A 12,861-nucleotide genomic window follows, 5' to 3' on the forward strand; every position below is an offset into this window, starting at 1 on the left:
TAACAATCCTGGAACTCCCTCCCTAACAGCACTGTGGGTGTACCTACACCACATGGACTGACTGATGTCCAATAACAATCCTGGAACTCCCTCCCTAACAGCACTGTGGGTGTACCTACACCACATGGACTGACTGATGTCCAATAACAATCCTGGAACTCCCTCCCTAACAGCACTGTGGGTGTACCTACACCACATGGACTGACTGATGTCCAATAACAATCCTGGAACTTCCTCCCTCACAGCACTGTGGGTGTACCTACACCACATGGACTGACTGATGTCCAATAACAATCCTGGAACTCCCTCCCTAACAGCACTGTGGGTGTACCTACACCACACGGACTGACTGATGTCCAATAACAATCCTGGAACTCCCTCCCTAACAACACTGTGGGTGTACCTACACCACACGGACTGACTGATGTCCAATAACAATCCTGGAACTCCCTCCCTAACAGCACTGTGGGTGTACCTACACCACACGGACTGACTGATGTCCAATAACAATCCTGGAACTCTCTCCCTAACAGCACTGTGGGTGTACCTACACAACATGGACTGACTGATGTCCAATAACAATCCTGGAACTCCCTCCCTAACAGCACTGTGGGTGTACCTACACCACACGGACTGACTGATGTCCAATAACAATCCTGGAACTCCTTCCCTAACAGCACTGTGGATGTACCTACACCACATGGACTGACTGATGTCCAATAACAATCCTGGAACTCTCTCCCTAACAGCACTGTGGATGTACCTACACCACATGGACTGGCTGATGTCCAATAACAATCCTGGAACTCCCTCCCTAACAGCACTGTGGGTGTACCTACACCACATGGACTGACTGATGTCCAATAACAATCCTGGAACTCCCTCCCTAACAGCACTGTGGGTGTACCTACATCACACGGACTGCAGCCATTCAAGATGGCGGCTCACCAAAGGAATAATTCGGGATAGGTGACAAATATTGGGCCCAGCGAGCGACGCCCATGTCCCACGAATAAATAACAGTGCAAAAATGCATCGATCGCAACAATGGGACCACACAGAGCTGGATTTATAATAATTATTAAGAATAATATGTACAGTATTGCTTAGTGGCAGGAAGCCTCAACTTTGGCATAGTTTTAAAAAATACAGTTTCTTTTTTTGAAAAAGGAAAATGGAATGCAGTTTTTTTACAATTACAATAGCATACAGTTAACTACAGGAACAGAATGAAAAGGTTAAAATACAAACTAAATAATTCATATGTCATACACACCAGGTGACAAAATAAAATGGCGGAATGTATGGATTATCTAAAGTCTTATTCCCCTCCCCTCCGTCGAGCCCTCACACTTACTTTTTAAATAATTGGCCCCATGCGGGCAGGCTTACTCAAATCCAGTATTTCAATAAAATATACATATTTCTGTTGAGTACACACCTCACCTATTTTGTCCTTCTCCCCCCTCCCCCCACCCCTCCCCCCCAACTTTGCATCAAATGTTCTCCTGCTACGATGCCCACAAGGTCAACAAGTATCGTAAGAAGCTCCAATCTGTGACGTGACTGGAACATTCCATGGCTACACGGCGGGGGGAGGAGGGGGAGAAGCAGCACAAATCGAACAATAAAACTGCGCGAAACAGATCCACGATTCAAAACGTTACAACAGTGTTAGGTTTGCTGTTAGGATTACGTTATTCGGGAATGGATAGCCAATGAATTAGTTTGAACCTACGCGCCTTGTTTTAAATCATGGAATGCGAGTCTTTATAGGTAATAGTAATAGACTCACATTCCAACCATTATCTTGCAATTGAGTCTTTGCCTTTATATGCCCTGTTTGTGAACCCACCTCTCCACTCACCTGATGAAGGAGCAGCGCTCCGAAAGCTCGAGATTCCAAATAAACCTGTTGGACTTTAACCTGGTGTTGTGAGACTTCTTACGGGATTCGGATTAAGTCAGGATTGGGTTTGTAGGGGCAGCTTGAGCATGGGCAGGATTTTCCATTCCCGCTTGCCCTGAAACCGGAGAATCCTGCCGGAGAACCCTAACCCTTTTCCGTGGTCCGCCCCTCGCTCACTCCGATTCCCGCGGCGGACGATAACGGGAAAATCCGCCCCATCGTGCCTTGAAGGTTAGTGACGGAATTCTAAAATCAGACAGGAACCAAAAAAAAAATCCAAAGTCTGGATTCCAATTCCGTCTATCGCACGCAACCCTTTTTGAGTGCTGCAACAGTGCTCATCAAGAATGGGGTTGGATGTCAAACAGAAGGGAGACTCTGTGTGGATGACTGATACGAACGCCTTGGATCTCCAACCCTCTTCCCCTTCAAACTGCTCAAGGGTGCAGCAAATACCAAAAGTGATTCTCCTTCTGAAGAGGAGGAACATTTGTCCTTCCATCTTGATTTATCCTTCAATATTCTGGGAGGGAAAACTACTGTAAAGCTGTAAGATTGGACAGTATTTTTGGGTTTCTAAGTAAATCAAGGCACTTACTCAGAGGGCCAAGTGTCCAGTTTTGGTCCCCTTATCTGAGGAAGGATGTGGGTGGGATTGGAGGCCGTTCAGAGGAGGTTCACCAGATTGATTCCGGGGATGAAAGGGTTGACGTATGAGGAGAGATTAAACAGTTTGGGGCTTGTACTCGCTGGAGTTCAGAAGGATGAGGGGGGATCTGATCGAGGGATATGGGATTGATGAAGTAAATGTGGACCAAATGTTTCCTCTTGTGGGGCAATCTCGAACACGAGGTCACAGGTATAGGTTGAGAGGCGATAGATTTAAAACTGAGATGAGGAGGAACTACTTCTCGCAGAGGGGGGTGAATTTGTGGAACTCGCTGCCCCAGAGCGCGGTGGAGTCTGAATCAGTAACTGGTTTCAGGAAGGAGATGGATATATTTCCAGTAGAAAAAGGGATAAGGGGATATGGGGAACAGGTGGGGAGGAGGATTTGAGAGCAGGGAGAGATCAGCCATGATCTGATTGAATGGCGGAGCAGGCTCAAAGGGCTGAATTTGCCTACCTCTGCTCCTATGGAATCCTACATAGAATCCATTCGGCCCATCGAGTCTGCACCGACCACAACCCCACCCAGGCCCTATCCCCATGCATTTACCCTAGCTAGCCCCCCCCCCGACACTAAGGGGCAATTTAGCATGGCCAATCCACCTAACCAGCACGTCTTTCAGACTGTGGGAGGAAACCAGAGCATCGGAGGAAACCCACACAGACACGGGGAGAACGCGCAGACTCCACACAGACAGTGACCCGAGCCGGGAATTGAACCCGGGTCCCTGGCGCTGTGAGGCAGCAGTGCTGACCGCTGTGCTACCGTGCCACCCTATGTTCCTGAACACCTCAGAAAGAACTCTAAATGGGCTTCAGTCGAATACAAGGGAAAGATGGAGGCAGCAGCCATTTTACTTTGACAAGAATGGACACCAAAGTTTCTTTGGGATCACCACAGGTCAAATCAACTGTACAAAACACCAGAGCAATAATGGTAAAATAACTTTAAATTAATTAATATAACGAGAACAGAAAGAACTCCACAGTTAATGTCTCCAGGTAAATACTGCCGCAGGGAGGCATTCACGGGCCTTCGAGGTTTGGCGAGATGGCCAACACTTCCATTCAAGTCTTTAGTCGCCAACCTTCGTAGTCTTGAGCTTTGACAGAGAGGTGGGATCTCCAACGCACCGTTGGGTAGGTTTCACTCATTCAAACGGCGAGCAGGCAATGTGGATTGGTTTAAAAAAAGATTACTTTCCCCCTGAAACAAAAAATAAAAGATGGAGAGGGGGGGGCGGGGGGGACGGACGGTTGTGTTCCCTCTCGTGTTTTCTCCCCACACGACGCCATTTTGTGGGGCATCCGTCTGTAGTGGATTACATGTGCAGAAAAAGTTCGCCAGGTATAGGTTCGCCATTTCGGAGAGTTGAGGGGGAGGGAGGGTGGGCAAAAAAAGTTAAGTTCATCAAAAGGAACGGCTCCAATAACACTGTCGTTTTGGTCATGGGTACCTTCCCCCCCCCTCTCTCCAACTCTTTTCTTCAGAGGTGTTTCCACGCGTGGCGTATCACCGTGTCTGCGCGTTGGTACGGTTGATTTCTAAGATCTGCGGGAGACAGAGACAAAACAGAAGGGTGAAGGCAGTGGGCGCCGACAAACTGCACGCGGTCAGCTGGGCCACAAGGGGCAGTCAAGCGACAAGGCAAAGCCACTCTGCAGGGAAGCGACTCTGAAACAATGGCGGGCCACTGCGTTACATCCAACCAAAATGGCAGCAAGCAACTGGCATCTTGGCGTATATATATGCCCCCACACATTTATCCCAGCCAACAAACATAGGTGTCGGGAAATGGATGCCTGTTTGCAAATGGACTCAAACTTAGCCACAGTCGGTGTATAGTGCAAACTGGGTGTCATATAAGACTCACCCGCACAGTACACTGATGCTTTACTGCAATTGTACAGGGCGTTGGTGAGGCCACACCTGGAGCATTGTGTGCAGTTTTGGTGTCCTTATCTGAGGAGGGATGTCCTTGCTAAAGAGGGAGTGCAGCGAAGGTTTACCAGGCTGATTCCTGGGATGGCAGGTCTGTCGTATGAGGAGAGACTAAGTTGGTTAGGATTATATTCACTGGAGTTTAGAAGAGTGAGAGGGGATCTTATAGAAACTTATAAAATTCTAACAGGGTTAGACAGGGTAGATTCAGAAAGAATGTTCCCGATGGTGGGGGAGTCCAGGGGGTCATAGTTTGAGGATAAAGGGTAAACCTTTTAGGACTGAGGTGAGGAGAAATTTCTTCACCCAGAGGGTGGTGAATGTGTGGAATTCACTCCCACAGAAAATAGTTGAGGCCAAAACGTTGTGTGATTTCAGGAAGAAATTCGATATCGCTCTTGGGACTAAAGGGATCGAGGGATATGGGGGGGAAGGGGGGGATCAGGATATTGAATTTGATGATCAGCCATGATCAAAATGAATGGCGGAGGAGGCTCAAAGGGCCGAATGGCCTCCTCCTGCTTCTAGTTTCTATGCACTTAAAGGGTCCCATTTCCCACACTCTTTCCTCTGCCTCCAGAGTTTAGATGGATAAGGACACACCATTAAGAAAAAGCAGCTGGCACAATTGGTCCTTTCCGATCAAAGTGCTCTCCCCACTTCTGTCAGAGGGCAAAGGTCAGCTTGGCTCCCCTCCCCCTACAGGTCGGAAGGACGCTCGCAAGAACAGCCAGGCAAATCTACTTGGCATTTTGGACACTCCTTCCCCACTGCCCTGTTGCCAACAGTCCCACAAACCGCACCTCCCCCACAGCCTTCTTCACCCTGGACGAGGTGGAGGTTGACACAGGTAGCTGATGTGCCTCGACAGTCCTGGTGATCTTGGACTAGTCGTTGTATTTGGACCCCGCTATCTCAAGGAGAATGCGCACTGCAGCACAACACCAACAAAGCAGTCCTCCAGGAGTGCACAGGAGTGATAGTGGCAATCTCACTAGATTACTAATCCAGAGGCCTAGCCTCTTGATCTGGGGACATGGGCTCACATTCAAATAATGAAAATCTGGAATATCAGTAACGGTGACCATGACAACTATTATCGATTGTCATAAAAACCCATCTGGTTCACTAATGTCCCTTTAGGGAAGGAAATCTGCCATCCTTACCCGGTCTGGCCTACAGGTGACTCCAGAGCCACGGCAATGTGGTTGACTCTTAACTGCCCTCTGAAATGGCCGAGCAAGCTAATTAGTTCAAGGGCAATTAGGGGCGGGCAACAAATGCTGGCATAGCCAGTGATACCCACATCCCACAATAGAATGTTATGGAATGCTACAGTGCAGGAGGCGGCCATTTGGCCCATCGAGTCTGCACCGACCACAATCCCACCCAGGCCCTATCCCCATAACCAGATGCATTTACCCTAGCTAATCCCCTTGATACTAAGGGACAATTTAGCACGGCCAATCCACCTAACTGCACATTTTTGTGGGAGGAGGTTTGTGATGGGATTGGCTTGCTTTGTACAGAGGCAGCCATACAGCCCATCACTTGTGCACCAATGAGCTTACGGCTGACCCCAATCCTAGCTCCATCGAGCCAACTTAGCTCCATATCCCTTCAGCGCTCAATTCACCCACTGCCAATCCCCAGCCTTTCCAAATCCTGCAGATTCCTCCTTTTCCGATAATGATCTAATTCCCTCGAAAGTCTTGATTGAATCTGTCTCCACCACACTCTCAGACAGTGCATTCCAGATCCTAACCACTCGCTGTGTGAATCTGTCTCCACCACACTCTCAGACAGTGCATTCCAGATCCTAACCACTCACTGTGTGAATCTGTCTCCACCACACTCTCAGACAGTACATTCCAGATCCTAACCACTCGGTGTGTGAATCTGTCTCCACCACACTCTCAGACAGTGCATTCCAGATCCTAACCACTCACTGTGTGAATCTGTCTCCACCACACTCAGACAGTACATTCCAGATCCTAACCACTCGCTGTGTGAATCTGTCTCCACCACACTCTCAGACAGTGCATTCCAGATCCTAACCACTCGCTGTGTGAATCAGTCTCCGTAAGAAGTTTAACAACACCAGGTTAAAGTCCAACAGGTTTATTTGGTAGCAAAAGCCACACAAGCTTTCGGAGCTGCAAGCCCCTTCTTCAGGTGAGTGGGAATTCTGTTCACAAACAGAGCATATAAAGACACAGACTCAATTTACATGAATAATGGTTGGAATGCGAATACTTACAACTAATCAAGTCTTTAAGAAACAAAACAATGTGAGTGGAGAGAGCATCAAGACAGGCTAAAAAGATGTGTATTGTCTCCAGACAAGACAGCCAGTGAAACTCTGTGGGGGTTACAAATAGTGTGACATGAACCCAATATCCCGGTTGAGGCCGTCCTCGTGTGTGCGGAACTTGGCTATCAGTTTCTGCTCAGCGACTCTGCGCCGTCGTGTGTCGCGAAGGCCGCCTTGGAGAACGCTTACCCGAATATCAGAGGCCGAATGCCCGTGACCGCTGAAGTGCTCCCCAACAGGAAGAGAACAGTCTTGCCTGGTGATTGTCGAGCGGTGTTCATTCATCCGTTGTCGCAGCGTCTGCATAGTTTCCCCAATGTACCATGCCTCGGGACATCCTTTCTTGCAGCGTATCAGGTAGACAACGTTGGCCGAGTTGCAAGAGTATGTACCGTGTACCTGGTGGATGGTGTTCTCACGTGAGATGATGGCATCTGTGTCGATGATCCGGCACGTCTTGCAGAGGTTGCTGTGGCAGAGTTGTGTGGTGTCATGGTCACTGTTCTCCTGAAGGCTGGGTCGTTTGCTGCGGACAATGGTCTGTTTGAGGTTGTGCGGTTGTTTGAAGGCAAGAAGTGGGGGTGTGGGGATGGCCTTGGCGAGATGTTCGTCTTCATCAATGACATGTTGAAGGCTCCGGAGGAGATGCCGTAGCTTCTCCGCTCCGGGGAAGTACTGGACGACGAAGGGTACTCTGTCCACTGTGTCCCGTGTTTGTCTTCTGAGGAGGTCGGTGCGGTTTTTCGCTGTGGCGCGTTGGAACTGTCGATCGATGAGTCGAGCGCCATATCCTGTTCTTATGAGGGCATCTTTCAGCGTCTGGAGGTGTCTGTTGCGATCCTCCTCATCTGAGCAGATCCTGTGTATACGGAGGGCTTGTCCGTAGGGGATGGTTTCTTTAACGTGTTTAGGGTGGAAGCTGGAGAAGTGGAGCATCGTGAGGTTATCCGTGGGCTTGCGGTACAGTGAGGTGCTGAGGTGACCATCCTTAATGGAGATGCGTGTGTCCAAGAATGCAACCGATTCCGGAGAGTAGTTTATGGTGAGTCTGATGGTGGGATGGAACTTGTTGATGTCATCATAGAGTTGTTTCAGTGATTGTTCACCATGAGTCCAAAGGAAGAAAATGTCATCGATGTATCTTGTGTATAGCATCAGTTGAAGGTTGGGGACCAAATTCGCACCTCAATATGCCAACATCTTCATGCACAGGTTCGAACAAGACTTCTTCACCGCACGGGACCTTCAACCGATGCTTATTCCATCGGGCGGCACGGTAGCACAGTGGTTAGCGCTGCTGCTTCACAGCTCCAGGGTCCTGGGTTCGATTCCCGGCTTGGGTCACTGTCTGTCCACATTTGGCCCATGTCCCTCTATACCCATCTTATCCATGTAACTGTCTAAACGCTTTTCAAAAGACAAAATTGTACCCGCCTCTACTACTACCTCTGGCAGCTTGTTCCAGACACTCACCACCCTTTGTGTGAAAAAATTGCCCCTCTGGACCCTTTTGTATCTCTCCCCTCTCCCACCTTTAAACCTATGCACTCTAATTTTAGACTCCCTTACCTTTGGGAAAAGACATCCTTTCTTGCATCGTTCATTCTCCACATTCTCGTTCTGCACTGCAGGCCTCATCGTTCATTCTCCACATCGTTCTACTCCAGGGCAGGCGAGCGTTGCAACTCCTGTACCTAACTTTCCCTGAGCATTAAATACCTTGTGTTCCGAACAAGGCCTGAAATCTCTTGACGACACCAGAAAGCCACAATATAATAGCTACCAAGAGGCACTTAACCCACTCACCAACTCCCCTCCCTATAAATCAAAGAGATTTACACTGTGAGGGGGGGAAGGGGGGGGCTTTATTTGGACAAAGGGAGTGTAAATGGTGATGATTAAGGCTGAGAAAGGTGCTAATAGCATCCATTAGGTGATCAGGATGTGTGAATGGCAGAATGGAGGTACAGACTGTTAAAGGAGTGCCTGAGAAATGTGGCAGTTGCCCTGAAGGAGGTAGGGGAGGGGGTTTGGGGTCAAGACCGCCACATTTCTCAGGCAGTCCCTTAACAGTCTGTACCTCCATTCTGCCATTCACACATTCCGATCACTTAATGGACACTCTTAGCCTGAATCATCACCATTTACATCCCCTTTGTCCAATTCCAGCCCCTGACCCTCAGAGTAGAAATCTCTGCTGATTTTTCTTGTCTTTAGTTCGGACAAGGCTCATCCAGACTCGAAACGTTGGCTCTTATTCCCTCTCCACAGATGCTGCCAGACCCGCTGAGAATTTCCAGCACTTTGTACCAAACCGGGGGCACCTTGTTACGTGGACAAACCGGTTTAGTGATGCCCTCCTCACGTTCTCCCGTGAATGGGTGAGGGAATCAGGTTGTGGGACGCGGTGGGAGATGCACCAAAAGATCACGGGTACATGATTTTCTGACGGAAACTTCTCACGGGGTTCGACTCGAAAATGGGACACATAAAAAACAGCCGAGGCACAGAACAAAAAGAGGGAATGATATAAACCTGTCATAGCCGGAGATTGCAGAGGGCACAAACATTAACAGTTGGACTCCTCACATATGGATGTTTCACAGAAGAACCAGGAGCCACGCTTAGCAGTTCGGGCGGTAAAGGGCACACTCTTCAGCGCTGCAGAAAGGAACAGGAAGCAAGAGAGGGGAAAAGAGAGAGAGAGAGAGCAGAGGGGACGGGGGGGGGGGGGGGGGGGGGGAGAATGACAGAAAACAAAAAAAAAGAAACCACATCAAATTATACAATAAAAAGGAGCTTCAAAATACACACAATACACAAAGCAACACGTACAACTGAAGGTGCAAGTCTCAGCCAGCACCTCAATAACATTCCACGGACCACTGCATCAGAAATCTGAAACAGGACAGGAACAATCACACTCCCTGACAATGAATATCCCAGTAAGAAGTTTAACAACACCAGGTTAAAGTCCAACAGGTTTATTTGGTAGCAAAAGCCACACAAGCTTTCGAGGCTCTGAGCCCCTTCTTCAGGTGAGTGGGAATTCTGTTCACAAACAGAACTTATAAGACACAGACTCAATTTACATGAATAATGGTTGGAATGCGAATACTTACAACTAATCCAGTCTTTAAGAAACAAAACAATGGGAGTGGAGAGAGCATCAAGACAGGCTAAAAAGATGTGTATTGTCTCCAGACACCTCCAGACGCTGAAAGATGCCCTCATAAGAACAGGATATGGCGCTAGACTCATTGATCAACAGTTCCAACGCGCCACAGCGAAAAACCGCACCGACCTCCTCAGAAGACAAACACGGGACACAGTGGACAGAGTACCCTTCGTTGTCCAGTACTTCCCCGGAGCGGAGAAGCTACGGCATCTCCTCCGGAGCCTTCAACATGTCATTGATGAAGACGAACATCTCGCCAAGGCCATCCCCACACCCCCACTTCTTGCCTTCAAACAACCGCACAACCTCAAACAGACCATTGTCCGCAGCAAACTACCCAGCCTTCAGGAGAACAGTGACCAAGACACCACACAACCCTGCCACAGCAACCTCTGCAAGACGTGCCGGATCATCGACACAGATGCCATCATCTCACGTGAGAACACCATCCACCAGGTACACGGTACATACTCTTGCAACTCGGCCAACGTTGTCTACCTGATACGCTGCAAGAAAGGATGTCCCGAGGCATGGTACATTGGGGAAACTATGCAGACGCTGCGACAACGGATGAATGAACACCGCTCGACAATCACCAGGCAAGACTGTTCTCTTCCTGTTGGGGAGCACTTCAGCGGTCACGGGCATTCGGCCTCTGATATTCGGGTAAGCGTTCTCCAAGGCGGCCTTCGCGACACACGACAGCGCAGAGTCGCGGAGCAGAAACTGATAGCCAGGTTCCGCACACACAAGGACGGCCTCAACCGGGATATTGGGTTTATGTCACACTATTTCACATAAATATTTCTGCTTTTTTCCTCCTGAGTCTTTATCATGCGATCCTAGAATCAGAATTTATGTCACACTATTTGTAACTCCCACAGTTGCGTGGACCTGCAGAGTTTCACTGGCTGTCTTGTCTGGAGACAATACACATCTTTTTAGCCTGTCTTGATGCTCTCTCCACTCCCATTGTTTTGTTTCTTAAAGACTGGATTAGTTGTAAGTATTCGCATTCCAACCATTATTCATGTAAATTGAGTCTGTGTCTTATAAGTTCTGTTTGTGAACAGAATTCCCACTCACCTGAAGAAGGGGCTCAGAGCCTCGAAAGCTTGTGTGGCTTTTGCTACCAAATAAACCTGTTGGACTTTAACCTGGTGTTGTTAAACTTCTTACTGTGTTTACCCCAGTCCAACGCCGGCATCTCCACATAATGAATATCCCACCACTTCACTTGGGAAGAATCCATTGTTACTTCCAAAGGCTATCATGTTGGAAGGTCGTTCAAAGGAACCGTACTGGACAACAGCGTAATGGGATGTAGGTCTAGCCCTGTGAATGAACGAATGCACGCACGCACGGCCCATCGAGCCTGCACTGATAACAATCCCATCCCAGCCCCATCTCCATAATCTCACTTATTTACCCCAGACCCCCTGACACTAAGGGGTAATTTAGCACGGCCAATCCATCTAACCTGCACATCTTTGGACACTAAGGGATAATTTAGCATGGCCAATCCACCTAACCTGCACATCTTTGGAGACGAAGGGATAATTTAGCATGGCCAATCCACCTAACCTGCACATCTTTGGACACTAAGGGGCAATTTAGCATGGTCAATCCACCTAACCTGCACATCTTTGGACACTAAGGGGCAATTTAGCATGGCCAATCCATCTAACCTGCACATCTTTGGACACTAAGGGGCAATTTAGCATGGCTGATCCACCTAACCTGCACATTTTTGGACACTAAGGGATAATTTAGCATGGCCAATCCACCTAACCTGCACATCTTTGGAGACGAAGGGATAATTTAGCATGGCCAATCCACCTAACCTGCACATTTTTGGACACTAAGGGGCAATTTAGCATGGTCAATCCACCTAACCTGCACATCTTTGGACACTAAGAGGCAATTTAGCATGGCCAATCCGCCTAACCTGCACATCTTTGGACACTAAGAGGCAATTTAGCATGGCCAATCCACCTAACCTGCACATCTTTGGACACTAAGGGGCAATTTAGCATGGCCAATCCACCTAACCTGCACATCTTTGGACACTAAGGGGCAATTTAGCATGGCCAATCCACCTAACCTGCACATCTTTGGACACTAAGAGGCAATTTAGCATTGCCAATCCGCCTAACCTGCACATCTTTGGACACTAAGAGGCAATTTAGCATGGCCAATCCACCTAACCTACACATCTTTGGACACTAAGGGGCAATTTAGCATGGCCAATCCACCTAACCTGCACATCTTTGGACACTAAGAGGCAATTTAGCATGGCCAATCCACCTAACCCGCACATCTTTGGACACTAAGAGGAAATTTAGCATGGCCAATCCACCTAACCTGCACATCTTTGGACACTAAGAGGCAATGGCCAATCCACCTAAGGCAGGAAAGTGGACTTGATGAGTGCGAGACCATCCACGATCCTGTTAAATGGCGAAAGAGGCTCGAAGGGCTGAATGGCCTCCTCCTCTTCCTATTTCTTATGGTCCGACCTCTCCTCATAAGCAAATCCCTCCATGCCGAGGATCAACCCAGTGAACCTTCTCCGGACTATCTCCGATGCTGGAGGAGAGCGGGAAAGAGAAGGTGTTGGTGCGTCTCGGAGTTGCTGCAGAGAATACAGCTCAGCCAATGGCAACTCTTGGATCTCTCATCTTTCAACATTCTATTAGCCAAAAGTGGAGCCTTGGGTTGGTTTCGGCGCACAGAGTGACAGTGAACAAAAAAAAAAGCTTGCAACGCACGGACACAAAGATTTGGCAGAGGAGCAGAAGCTGGGATCAACAGACTGGAGGTAGCTTTCACATATCCCGAAGCTAATT

At 48.5% G+C, this 12,861-nt stretch overlaps 1 protein-coding gene across 1 annotated transcript in view; it reads right to left on the minus strand.

Annotated features, from left to right (window-relative positions):
* Positions 1-1,042: 1,042 nt before the first annotated feature.
* Positions 1,043-12,861, minus strand: part of LOC144481833 (formin-like protein 3) — an 80,777-nt gene continuing 68,958 nt past the window's right edge. The window contains exons 11-12 of the mRNA XM_078200987.1: positions 9,370-9,495; positions 1,043-4,130 (exon numbers count right to left, since the gene is read on the minus strand). Of these exons, the coding sequence (XP_078057113.1) occupies positions 9,404-9,495 (92 nt within the window). The 3' untranslated portion in view covers positions 1,043-4,130; positions 9,370-9,403. The remainder of the gene's footprint in view (positions 4,131-9,369; positions 9,496-12,861) is intronic.

This window comes from Mustelus asterias, chromosome X, assembly GCF_964213995.1.
Source record: "Mustelus asterias chromosome X, sMusAst1.hap1.1, whole genome shotgun sequence".
Lineage (NCBI taxonomy): Eukaryota > Metazoa > Chordata > Chondrichthyes > Carcharhiniformes > Triakidae > Mustelus > Mustelus asterias.